Source organism: Lissotriton helveticus, chromosome 8, assembly GCF_964261635.1.
Source record: "Lissotriton helveticus chromosome 8, aLisHel1.1, whole genome shotgun sequence".
Taxonomy (NCBI): Eukaryota; Metazoa; Chordata; class Amphibia; order Caudata; family Salamandridae; genus Lissotriton; species Lissotriton helveticus.
Genome location: NC_136069.1, coordinates 1,668,790,310 through 1,668,804,583, shown reverse-complemented (window position 1 = coordinate 1,668,804,583; position 14,274 = coordinate 1,668,790,310). Strand labels below are relative to the sequence as shown.

General features: G+C 41.4%; 1 protein-coding gene across 1 annotated transcript in view; it reads right to left on the bottom strand.

Annotated features, from left to right (window-relative positions):
* LOC144773615 (transient receptor potential cation channel subfamily M member 2-like) overlaps positions 1-14,274 on the bottom strand; it is a 531,293-nt gene that overhangs the window by 69,093 nt on the left and 447,926 nt on the right. The window contains exon 29 of the mRNA XM_078658758.1: positions 2,990-3,091. Coding sequence (XP_078514884.1) covers positions 2,990-3,091 — 102 coding nt within the window. The remainder of the gene's footprint in view (positions 1-2,989; positions 3,092-14,274) is intronic.

The following is a 14,274-nucleotide window of genomic DNA, read 5'->3' as shown; positions in this document are numbered from 1 at the left end:
TTCTATTTTGTACATTTGCAAGAAGAGGGTGGCAGTGCCAAAAAAAGGTTCTACGTAGTGGGCATCAGGAGGGAGCATGCTGTATCCCAGGAGAGCAGTGCCTGCTTCACCAATGTGTCTGCTTACCCCCAGCTGTCAGTCACAGACAGCGTCCACTATGAGAATGCTTACTGACTTTACAAGGGCAGCCAGGAGTCTACTGGATTAATCCTACAGCACTGATACATATCCTTCAGATTTCAAGGGTAATGTAAACCCTCCTTTCCACCCCCCGTTTTCTTGCAATTCATACGTAATATGTTGACACTGTGACTCGCAAAGACATTTGCATCTTGTAGTGCCACTAAACTACATAGCAGTTTTGCACCGCATAAGTTTTGCAAGGATCATAAGCATTTAATGCAACCAAACATTATTTGTACTTTTGACACTCATGCAATATGGTGGCGTGCTTGGAAATGTGAACAATGCTGCTTTCTAAGACTATCCAGTAAACACGATAGATGGCGAAATATTTTAAAAAGTACCTTTGCCATCTCTGGATATGAACATAAAGATACAGATGCATTCAGAAAAATCTCAAATATGAATGAGATATCAAAATTAAAGTGACATACCTGCTGCATCAAACTATTATTATACTCAATGAGAAGATAATGCAATGGCCCTCATAACACACTATTCTAATAAGAAGGAATACCATCTACACCTCTGCTTAATTACCTCCACTAATTAATAAAACTAGCTGTGCTGTCACATGGTTGAACTGTGACACTTGTGGATAATAAGGATAAAAAATTCAGTCAGGAAGTCTCAGTGGGTTAAATACTCGCCACAGAGAAAGCGAGTGATCTGCAGGTCATGCGTTCAAACTTTAGCTAGGTCAACTCAGCCTTCCAGCCTGCTAAGGTCGGTAAAGTGAGTACGATTTAATTGAGTAACAGCCCCACCTGTCATTTACAACACTTAGAAACGAAGTATGAAGCGCTATATAAAGTTATTTGTAATATTACCCAGAATATGGTTCTCACTTTCGTTTTGAAATGTAATTGTCAATCAATCTGCAACCCGTATCAGGCATATTTCTTAGTCATTTAAAACAACAAGGAGGACAAAGTTCCATTTGAGCAGTTGTGTAAATTCGACAAAAGCATGTGAAATTAGCTTGCTCTGGGTTCGCCCTTGTGCAGATCTACGCCTGGTGCAACACCCACCTGCTTTATTCCGAAATGTCCTGCAAAGTTTGTTGTGTTTGTGAGCTACAGAATACTGGAAGAAAATACAGGTTAATATTCAACACGATAGACTTAATCTGGGTGAAAACGAGGCAGCAGCTCTCAATAAAGTTAGAGTCATAGAACAAAGGTGTGCCATTGCTAAGGGCACTCAGTGTGTATTCAGTGCGCTGGGGAGGTCTGGCATCTGAGGGCTCGAAACGGGTCGGTTTTAGTCAGAGATGAAAACAACCTTCAACGGCTTTGCGGCCAGAGCTGTAATGTTCATCTCCGAGAAGCGAAGGAGGGTCCCAGCGCCCCGTCCCCAGCACAGGCAAGTTCTGCCCTCTACCAAAACTTTCATGAAATTAGGGCTAAAGCAATCAACTTTACATTTAAAAACACACACTAGGGTCTTCTGACATTGACCTGCATTGACAGGAGAAACTCTTTGAAGGGACGTAGTAGGAACTCACTTTTTTGTTTGCTACTGAAAATAGTAGTATCGTGGTATTTACAGCTCCTGGAAGGGCCGACGCGTGGTATGACGCGCTACAGAAAACGCATGGTTATTTATTATTGGTATTATCATGAAGTTCGGACGCTCCATATAAGTTATCTAAGAACTACGAACCCCTCACTTTAGAGCTGAGGGGCAAATCAGCAGAGGAGCCCGACTTCGGCGACAGCGGTCACTTTCACCAATCACAGAAAAATGCTCTTAACAATGCAGCGCGAGCCAGGGAAGGGGCGTGTGGTATCCCCATATACCAAAAATAAGAAAAGTCTCGCCGTAGTAGAAACGAGGAGCCCGAAGTTTTCCTGGTATTGCTCAAAGTTTCCAGGTAGTCTGCAGAGCCCCCGGGGAGGGCGGAGGTGGTCTGCCTCCAGCCTGCAGACGAAGGAGCAGCGTCTTACCTGATGCTACAGCCCGGAGAGCAGGCTCTGGCGCTCGAGCGCTGCTGCCGCTGCCCTGGAGGAGGATGCACTGAGCGCGACCATGAACTGCAGGGAAGACCAGGGAAACAAGAGTGCGCGCGCCCGGAGACACTGCGCCGTCGCCGTGCATGTGCACGTTGGCTGTCCTGCGCAAGCTGTGATAAGAAGACACGCCGAGCCAAGTTAGTTGATGTGTGTGTGTAAACGCGGGGGGTTCTGTATGTATGAGTCTGTGTGTACCTGCGTGTGTGTGTGTACCTGCGTGTGTGTATGCGCAGCGGGGGGGGGGGTCTGTATGTGTGTGCGTGCATGTGAGTCTGCTTCCAAGGAGCCATGGGAGACAGGAAGCGCGCACGACCTGATCCCAGTTCGCAAGGTTGCGCGTGCATGTCACTTGTCTCCTGTCTCCCTTGACTCCTTGAAAGCAGAAACGATCACAATAGAGTTTCGCAGTGCGAAACCTAACAAGCTGCTTCACACTACTTCTGGTCGAAGCCTGAAGGCTGCTCTCCACAGGTACCACTTAGAGAGCTTTCTTTGGCTGTCTAAGACCACTAAAATCTCCTTAAGGGTTGTCTGGATTACTGCAGGGTGCTTCACTTAAATAAGTGAGCACCATATACTAAGCCAGACTTCTACAGTACTCATAGTAAAGGTCCGACCATCTCTGGGCAATGTGTGGGCATCACAACTAGCAGGCATTAGTATTAGGGGCTACCTCACCCTTCTCTGTTAGTGCAAACCATGACCACCAGATACAAAATTACACTACTTAAAGAAGATGTCCTCTAATCCTTTGGTATTGCCTGAGCACTCATAACACATATTGTACTCACAATGGAAGACCATCTTTGACAGTGTACTTCCCACATGCGCTCTCGAGGTTGATAAGTTTTGTTTTGGAATTGTATTCTCTTTTGGGTTCGGAGCCAGAAGTCCTGTTGAAGAGAGAAAGACAGTCAGCCATGAATTTCTTGCAAGAAAAGAAGTTGCGAGGAGAGAGAGAAACAGGTGAAGAACAAGACGAACTCTACAACAATAAGACAAAATTTAAGGAGGATGACAGCATTACACAAACACTGTCACATCCACATACACACACACAACACAGGCTTGTCACTTATTAAATATGAGCTGTAGGGACATAGTTTGCATGTCAAAGTAAAAAAAGAACAAAATTGAACAGCCCGTTTATGCATCAAGGTGGTTCAATATATCTGGTTGTAATTCTCCAACGTCTTTCTTTATTACTAAGAAGTGTGTATGTGTGTGTGAGTGTGTGTGTGGGTGTTTATGATCGTGTGTTTGTGTGTGAGTATGCACGTGCGAATGTGAGTGTCTGTGTGTGGGTGTAAATGTGAGTGTGTGAATGCGAGTGTCTGTGGGCCCGATTCACAGAACTAACTTAAGACAAAATCCTAAACTTACTACTTTTGGTATTCACAGAAGGCATTTAGTAGTAGTAAAGTTAGGATTTTTTCTTAAGTTTGACTTAAGACAAACTTAAGACAAACTTAAGACAGACTTAAGACAGACTTAAGACAGACTTAAAACAGACTTGAGACAAACTTAAGACAGACTTAAGACAGACTAAGACAGACTTAGGTTAGGATTTTGTCTTAAGTCTGTCTTAAGTCTGTCTTAAGTCTGTCTTAAGTCTGTCTTAAGTCTGTCTTAAGTTTGTCTTAAGTCAAACTTAAGACAAAATCCTAACTGTGTGAATGCAATGCGAGTGTCTGTGTGTGTGTGTGTGTGTGTGTGTGAATGTGAGTGTGTGCGTGTGAATGCAAGTGTCTGTGTGTGTGTGGGTGTGTATGCGTGTGTGTGTGAATGTGTGGGTCTGCGTGCAAGACTGACATTAATTCAAGTATTTTTAAACAAACACTGTCTTCAATTGAGATTATTAGTTGTGAAGTATAAATGTTGCTGTGGGTCTCACAGTCAATCCCTTTTACCCATTACTATGCTGGATCTCCAACCCCACTGCATAGTGGGGTTTCATGACCCTGAACCAGCCTTAAATGTCACCTCTATGGAGGTATGGTCGCCCAAGAGTAGGACAGCATGTTAATTTTGAGATGATAACAGTAATGCTAAGGCTCAGCAAATCATCTGAAGTGCAGGCCCTGCTGAATGCCCCTGTCGTCCGTGAACATCTGGGTGATAAAACAGAAATCAGGGGAGAAACAGGGAAGGGAGTAATCGGTTGGCTTTTAAATAGAAGCTAACACAGCTTATGGGCTGACGCTCTTTTGCATATGTCATTTGAACAATTATTGAGACGCTGAGATATGCAATTGTCATAATGAATGTTGTTTAAATTACGAATTATATTTTTTTCATGCAATTTATTATCATATACATGTAATTTTATGCAGGCGCTGGCCATGAGACACTAATCACTCAAGGTCCGATACAAAGAACAGGAGGTACCTTCCCTGTGTAGAACTCAATATATAGAAGAACATACACTGGATATATCAAAAAGAATGTAAGTTTTCTGTCTCATTGAATATTAGAGAGAAGACATGCTGTCTAAACCATAGGCATATAACATAGATGGGATCCATATTACTGGTTTCAGTTGTCCTATATTGGACAAATATGTGTTCTGCAATCATCTTCTCTGTTTTTATTAAAGACAGGATTGTCTTTTCTCACTCTCCTGAACTAAGAAATAGTATATTTATATATAACAGCTTTTCGACGGTTGGTGAAAAATGTTCACTAACAGAGCACTATAACCTGGCACAATATAAAGCAACATCATATATATACAACAGTGAATAACAGCTGATTTGTGCTTTGCAGTGTATTAGTATTTCTGTGATTTGGTAAATACTGTATTATTTCAATTTTTAGAGATTAGACCGGTTGAAATTATATGATGACTGACGCCAACTAGCAAACTCATTTGAACATTTAACTTTTGAGGTATGAAAATATAACATAACAATTTCCTGTAAATGTAATGGATATTTAGCACTGCAAGTATATTCATTCATGTGACTGTTACTTTCAATTTAGGGCAACCACTCTATATGTAATAGATGTAGCTCTTAATACCAAACTTTATAAAAGAAGAAGGTAGTCCTCGTAGAATGTCCCCTCCCATTCGCTTTGTCCAACTACCTAATGTACATGTTAATATACTGTTAGAATGATGACATCAACTTCCCTTTCCTTTGTACCGTATACACAGTAATAGGTATTCTAAAGCTCTGAGATAAGAGTATAAGAATTTCCTCTGGTGCTTATGATAAGACTTGATATGATAGGTGTGATATGTATGGTTTTAACTATTGTTATCTGTAGTGAAATGTTTTGTGTACTGTTTGTAATGTATTGCTTTTTTAATAAATTGCTTTTAGCCCTGAAGAAGTCACAGTGGTGACGAAACGCGTTGGCACAAGCAATTCTGTGGATTTTAACTCAGAACTTGAATAAAGAAAACTGAAAATTCTACTATCAAGTCTTTTGAAATTCTTATATGTGGGAAGATTCTGTCAGAAAGTTTATTATCACTTTGATATATTTGAACTGTACAAAACAAGTATCTATTTATAAACCTTGGTGCGGGTCAACTTTCTATGATACATGTTGCAGTGGCATTAGTCACTTACAGGGGGTGTATATGGGTCACATCCTCGACCGTGTCGCACAAGGGAATATTTGCTAAACAGGCATGTACTAATAGTGAAAATCGGTGCTGGTCAATATAGTTCTGACCCTTGTGTGTACTTGTGAGAAACAGGGAAGGGAGTAAGAGGAGTGGTCCTGGCGGGGCTGCACTCTTTAGGTGTTGTCTGTTTCAAAGGATTTATTTTATTTTATTTTATGTATACAGTTTTATATAGCGCGAATGTGACCCACGGGGGTATCAGAGCGCTTTACCATAAAAGAACATAAATGGTTGAGGTGGTATACAAACAAACAAATTTGTCAAATTGTGCAATAGCAATATAAAGTAAATACATAACAAACATAGAGGCCCCAGATTCTGCAGGACATTGTACATTAGACAGTTAATGAACGTTAGGAGATTGTGCTAGCAAACATACATATTATAACTTCTAATGATTCAAAGTTGATATATAAGAAGTAAGGATGACCAGGCGGATCCACAGCCAGCTAAGCATTAGACAACATACAATTATAGAGCAAAAAGGGCTGTGATATAAGCCTTACATACGGTAGTCTGTACTAAGCCATTTTAGATAGTTAGTGGTGATAGGATCTTAAAGATGACTCATGATGGCACCACTCTGCCTGGATGTTATGGCCATAGGTACATCTGATCGACTGGACGACAGAGGGCATATGATAGGCACAATCACACCAGATGAGCAGCTGGGAACAAATAACAACTGAAACAAGTCTTAACGGGTCCAGCAGCTGATGCTGATGAGCCATGAACTGACCAGGAATGTGGAGAAGACCTCTCTCTGCACCTTGCTGAACACACAGGTAAGACACAACAAACACATGGGACAAGTGACAGCACCAAACACTATACAATGGAGAGGAAGGAACTAACAGTAACTGAGAGGACTAGACATGGAACTAAAGTGTAGTGTAGCTCCTATTTTCCCAATAGGCTCTGCGCATTGGAATAGTACCTACAATAGTAAAGGCCTAGACCAGACGTTAACTAGGTCTACTACTGTCGATACTAGACTTAATTTTTGGGTTTGCCAGCTAAGCTCAGAGTTCGCTAGAAACTTTCTCGAATGTTCAAGGAAGGATTAACTTCCCTGATTAGACAAGAAGGGATTTAGTTTCTGACAACCATAGAACATGACAACTTTGCTCTCCCCTAATCAAGAGTCAATCTCAAGAGTCGTGTGAGCACAAGGCAATTATTTTACTCAGTCAGTACGTGCATTCTTAGTCTCATCAGAATGTAGAGAAAAGGAAGAGACGGGCGTGTTCAATAAAAGATGTTATTTATTGATCAGTCTCTTTTCTCTTACAAGAGAAATGGATCGATATTATTGCAATACTTATAGTTAAGTAAAGTGCATACATTAGAAGCAATAGTATAAAATAATACTGTAAAAACATTGATATGGTTTCTGAGCCATATGATGTTTAAAATGATTAAAATATATTTACATACACATATACATTTGACTAAACGTACTCAACTGGTGTTTCTAAATACGCCTACCCCGTGTACCTGACCTAAGTCTAATGCGTGGGCGGGAATAGAAAGTTACAGTTTAAGTTAAGTTTGTTTTTGCCAAGTGAATAACTAAAGAATTCTCTAGGAGGGGTTATTCAGTTCTGTACCTGGAATTTAGGATGAATGAGGAATGGTATCTCTTTCTCTGCTCTCGATATTCCAGGCTGCCTGCGAGGGCTGCCCAGAAGCGCCGGTGCTGGGTCTCTCGGCTTGAGATAGCAGCGCGTCTCTCAGCGCGTCAGGAAGGCGGGGCTGCTGCCTGCGGGGTCTGCTTCTGCTCTCGGCTTCGGCAAGTATGGCTGCTCCGTCTTGTCACCACGCGTGTGTTTGCATAGGGCAAGGTCGGCAATATTTATACCTTAAAGGTGCCGGGATTGACGTAAGGATGGACATAGGTACGTCAATAAAGATGTCATACGACTTGCTCGTTAGCACATTCTTTACTAAAGTTCTCTGTGAAATCAAAACAATGGCCGCACGGATTGTCCAGGTTGTCATAGGTTTGATTTGTTATGAGAACGTCGTATGCCTTATCAGGGGCTGGAGGAATGTCGCTTGTCTAATTAGATCTCAAGCGTTATGACCTAATCAGATAACACGTTCCTGTGCCGTAGTGTGACTGCGTCAGATAACGGTATCTGCATCATGGGGGATTTCTTGCCTCATGGGCTGACTGTTAGTTAACTAGCTAGTTAGTTTAACCAGAATAGGGTCAGGAATAGGGGGATCGATTCAGAACCTATAGAAATACACGACACCCACTCCACGCTAACTATGGTCATATCTACTAATCTATGCATAGTATAACATAGTACAACATACTATAGAGTATAGTGTATACCTTACCACCCCAAAATACATAAATGCATTTCGAAATTTTCAAATATACTGAAAAATTGCAGTCATATATATTGTATGCACTTAAGCTATGAATTAAATGCAAAAGTAAACACGCATTTTATGCATTATTGCTTGTTGGTATACGAGAAATACACATGAAATGGCTCTTAATATGGCTATACAGAAAGAAAAGTCGAAACCATTTCATCACATAAAATATTTTGTGAACATACCAGCGGGCAGCTAAAGTCTATAAAGTATCTAAAAATAGAAATCTTAGTTCTCTAGGAATAGTTTCTTACTTTAAGCAGAAGATCAGTGTCCCGGAAAAAAATATATAGAAAAATATTTCAAGGGGCTTGCTGAAAAAATTGCTGTCCGTGAACTGGATTGTAATTGTTCATTTGACTTTATTTTTAAAGTTGAAGGCCGAATTCAGGGAACGCCGTGTGCGAGTTTACTCAAAAGTCTCTATTTCTGTTCTGGAGAGAACATCATATCATTCAGGCTTTCGAAAAAACTGTCAACAGCTTCATGGGAAAGTTCCACTAAGTCGGAAATAGGGGTAACCATGCATTCATGCGCATGATTGTCTACATTGACATTCTGATTTGCATTGCTGACAGAAGGTCGTACCTGTTCGATGTTGCTTTCATCTTGAACTTCACTACCCTTCAATCGTAGTGGTGAAGATTCCAGGAATGCCGTCATCAGAATTGGCAGCCTTTGAGGGCAGCACAAAGCGTGAACCTTGGTAGGAACCAGCAGTGTATCTGCATCCACCGGCGCATCCGATTGTAGCGTCAGACAGGTGTCTAACACGCATTCTTCTCCGCATAGCAGACACCTTAGTACAGGTAAAACACACCTTTGCCACATTGGTCGAAATGATAGAAACCAAGTCATGTTCAGGTCTCTAAGCCGGGAGAGTCCCAGGATTTTTGATATCCGGTCCCGGTATCCAATGGCTAGGATCGTATCTTCCATTGTCGCGAGAGTTTGATCTGTGACATGGGTTGCCATAACGAAAAATAAGGACTAGGAATAGGATTCCTGCAATTAGTCCCAGGATCAGGGGAAGTCCGCCAAAAATCGAATGGACGAAATCTGGAAAAATACCCAGTATGGCTTTGAATGGTGTTAATGCCATCGAAAATACTGTCTTAAATACCTTTGAGACCCCAGTGGTATCAGAAATATTTAAGATTTCGCTTAGGATTTCCGCGAAATGTACGGGGGAATTGGTTGATAATAATGTATGTATCTCTGCAGTCGTCCTTGCGACTTGTAGATCATACGTTTCTTTTGATGACGTGAGCCTTGTAGGCGTCTGAAGAAGCACTGTTTTCATTCTGCTTAAAGTGTCTATTCGAATAGAAGTAATTTTCAAACTGGGCCATGCCCTTGCCTCCCTGTCTGGAAAGGAGCTGGGGAACAAAGAACGTCCACAGCACTTGACCTTCGCCGTCGTAGTGACGAGATAAGGAGTCCCGGGCATAAGACTACAACATCTGCGGTCTACAATAAGAATGTAACTCCCATTATAGAGTCTTTGAAAGAATGGTTCTATTTCAGTTGCAGGTGCGCCTTGCTGGTGACATGAAAGGTTGTATGAATTCCCTTCACAGGCTCCGTGCAAACTAATACCGTTACACAGAAGCGTGCCGCTTAGTGACATAGCACAATTGTTGCCACTAAGAAACACTTTCTGTCCTTTATTACTGACACATGCATGTGAACAGGGCAGGTTCCAAGTTGTTTTAAGGTACCCCTTTCCCAATTTCTCGTACATGCCAGCCTGTATATATTTTTGGCAGTATTGAAACCTGAAGGTTGAGATTGGAATATTTATTATTCCGTGGATTATCCATTCACTGACAGGTCGTTCTGACATTGTCATTGGTAATCTTTCAAGTTTTTCAATGCTCAAGATTGTATAATCAGCACCCTTTTGCGCCATACCGATTTGTCTATCAGTAAGGTTAAAGATTTGGAATAGTGACGTTGTGTTGATTAAACGCCAAGGCACATAGCCTGAACGCAGATTTTGTAACGTCCAGCCAAGCTGTACAATAGAACGCAATTGTGACTGACCATGTTGTAATAACAGTAAGTCTTGCGATAATATATCGATTGCTGAAGACACAATGCTGTCCAATGAAAATATTCTGGAGGACAGAGTCATTAACCCATTGTCCACTACAGAAAGTGATTTTTCCAAATTAATACGGTCAATTTCCCGTATTCTCTCTGCTGTCTCAATTTGAGTAACCTTCCAGGCCTCATTGTATGCTGCATATACAGAGGCTGCTATGAAACGCTTCTGACGCCGTTTGCGTGGTCCCAGTATGAAATCACGCAAGTCAGCACCATCAGTAAGTAAAGTTAGGTGTTGCTTAATTTCAGGCAGTGTGGAGGTTTGTAGCCATTGAAGGCATAATTTGCCCACACTGTAGGTTGTAATTATCCCTGGGTGATGTCTTTGGGGATATCTAGGGTCTGGCCTGGTCATTTTGAAACCCTGTGTTTTATTCAGGAATCTATCTTGACAGTGATTTGTATCTGTGGGCCAGATCAACCATTGTTTCCAATCAGGATGTGTTCTGTTTTGGTTAAGTATATGGTTTATGTCTATTTCTTCATCTGTATCAGAGTTATTGCTAAACATTGTTGGCTTTGGAATAGACAGGTTATTTAAATCTTTGATTTTGGCTAAGCCAAGACAGGTGGTTTGTTGAACAGTGTCATTTAAAAATATCATTTGTTCTGGGATCATGCAGGCTCTAAACAAAGCTTCTATACCCTGTACTTGCCATTCTTTTGTACCCCAAACACTTTTCAAATCAACATTTTTGTCCCAATAATCAAATCCAAAAGTATTCATTTGTTCAAAGAATGAATCAGAATAAATCAATTTTGTGTTGGTTATCATGGTTTTGGTCCCTGTCTTGTTTGACAATTTAAAATAAAATGTTTCAGCATTACTAGTGTTAAAACCTTGAAAGTATGAATATTTGTCATAAACGGTTCTAGAGCTCCCTTTTGGAGGTGTAGCACAATGTTCCCATTGATTATAATTTAAAACATTTCTAGGTTGTGCAGATTTATGCAAGAAATGGTTACCATAGTGGTTATAGCAATGCATACTATCATAATTTGTAGAACCCTGCAAATAATCATGTTTTGTAAATTTAGCAGACATTACTAAGTCAGACATCATATTGTTTATACTTTCAAAGTCCCAATCATCAGCAAATGAGTTTGGTTTTACAAAGTCACTCAAGGAGATCTTAATTTGGTGTGGATATTTCAGGATCTCGACCGGACCATACATTTCATAGTCAGTGTTGTCCCAGGCTACCCCACCAGGTATCGGATTTGCTGTGAAGTTGGCTGTAGAAAGTTCTGAAGAAAGTTCTCTTTTCTCGACGTGTGAAGATGTGTGTGGTTTGAGGACCAAGTTGATGTTCTGACTTGCTGTGTCCATTTTAGCATATTTTCCCTCAATGAAGCGTCCCAAAGTAAATACCATGATGAGCCAAAGTATGAGGATAAATGCACCAAAACCCACCCAAAATTCAATCCATGGAGAAATCAGATATGTTTCTTTTAGTTGTTTCAAAAGTTCCTTCGCTTTGTCTTTAAAGGATTTTGATGATGGCTGTGTCTTTGATTCACTGAAGCCGTCAGAGGAATCATCGAAGTTGATGAAGTAACCGGATGCAGTTCTGTCAATTGTTCCAATTGGTTCAGGATTTTTGTTTTTTGCATTGTCACTTGGTACTTCAGTATAGATTGGTGTGTCTCTGCTAAATGTTTTAATTTGGGTTTTCAGAGGTCTGAGTTCTATTGCATTGTTGCATAGTCCTTGTTGTTCTTCTGTAGGCGTTTCGAATGTGATGAGCCTCTTTGATAGGACCTCTGTACTGGTAGCAAACCTTGGTGTTCTGCTACTTATTGGGAGTCCACTTGGCCTACCGTTTGTTATCGGCCACATGTTGTGGTTTTACCAGGTCGATGGATACAACTCGGTTCTCCTTTTTTCCAGCAAGTGGCGGTAGTACAACTGATCTTGTCCCGTTGACAGACAAGACAGGAACTGCTTTTCTGTAAGAAGGCCCAAATTCCTTCTTTACCGCGATCTTTTCCCTGACTAGATCCCCGACTTTTGGAATCCAGACAGGTCTTGCTGGGACAGGTGGTGATTCTTCAGTGGTTGTTGGCTGTTGTTTCAACTGTATGTTGCTCAGGTCTTTTCTTGTTTTGTTTAAGTCCTGCAAAATAGCCAAACGGTCTTTGACATCAAAGCTTTTTTCTTTTACCACTGAAGTCTGACTATCAAGGTCAGAGATCAACATCCTAGTTCCGAATAATAATTCGTACGGACTGAGTCCCTTCAGAGAATTTCTTGGCAAGTTATTTAGACTACGTTGGACACTTATTAGATGTTTGACCCACCCAGCTCCCGAACCTAATACCTTTGCCGTTATAGATTGCTTTATGTCACGGTTTTTTCTTTCAACAATTCCGTTCCCCTCAGGGTGAAATGGACAAGAGTACCGCAATTGCACGCCCATGCTGACCATGGCCTCCTTATAAGCCCGAGAGCTAAAAGCAGGACCATTGTCAGAATGCAGAATGCCAATTGCGTATGTGCCGATGAAGACCCGCAAATCTTTTATAACAGTTCTGGCGTCAGCCGTTCGCTGGGGCCACATCCATATAAATCTCGTGCATGAGTCCACTGCGACCAAGATATATTTATAGTTACCATCCCTTTGTAAGGGACCGCAGTGGTCCAGATAAACACAGGCTAATGGTTTATCCGAGATTAGAAGGGGCGTCTGAGCTGGACGTTGATACTTTCATTTTTTGACATATTTCACATCCTAGAACATAGTTCCTTGTTTGTCTTCTCATTTGTGGCCACCAGTATCTCTGTTTTAATAATGATACTGTGGCTGAGACGCCAGCATGGATAGAAGCAAGCCCTTCGTGTGCCGCTGTTATTAGTCCTAACCTATGTTCCATGTTTGGAATTGCCCTATCCCCCACTCTAGGGATTCGAGCAAAAGGAACATTGTTTGCATCAGTTATGTATGAGTATTTTACTGGAAAGCCTTTAGGGAGTGGTTCTATCGAATCCTTTTCTGAAGCGCTGACAGCTTGTAATATTTCGCTGTCTATTTTTGTTTTTTACCGGGTGACGGCAACTACGGAAGCCGTTTGCACAGCTGCTTTCGCGGCCTCATCAGCCAATGAATTCCCTGCAACGTGAACGCCATCACGTTGATGACTCAGTGTATGTATCACGTGAGTCTTTGGTAGTTCTTTTTGTAAAAGAGCTACTTGTTCCCAGAGCATTTTATGCTTGATTGTGCCACCTTTCGCATCCTTGAAACCATTCTGAAGCCAGATCTGCAAGTATTCATTATAAGATTGAACGCAATAATACGAATCGCACACTATGAGCGTGGGGAATTCTTGATCGGTATTTTCAAGCGCCATCTTGAATGCTAGTAATTCAGCTCGCTGAGCTGTACAATCTCCTAGGGATTGTGTTTTAGTGAGGGTTGGTTTAAATTTCCCTTCGTGCCAACGACCTTTAACAATCGCGCACGCAGCACTGTAAGCTTGTTTACCCCCTACTGCGGGTTGTGCTGATCCGTCTGTATATATTATACAGCCGTAGTCATCTAGAGGCAGAATTTCGGTTGGCGGAGGACATTCAAATTCATATTGGAGAAATTCTTGTGTTTTTAAATAAGGATCAAATTCGTACATCACGTCTGTTGCAGCAAGAGAGTTAGCCCATTGTATCCATCTTGGATGGAGTGCTTTAGCATTTGGAATGCTTGCCTTTGTTACCGCCTCTAAGGCTGGTATTGGTGTCACGATTATTATTCGTTTACCTTGTGCCAGGGCTCGTTCTTTTGCTATAGCTGTCTGTGTTGCTGTAAGAATTTTTTCCGTTGGGCTAAATTTCATTTCAGCCTTAGTGTACAAGTGTGATTTGAATGCAATTGGTACCTTTTCTCCCTCATTAGAGGTTAGGTATGTGAATCCGCATCTCCCTGGGATGACTCGGATCACAAG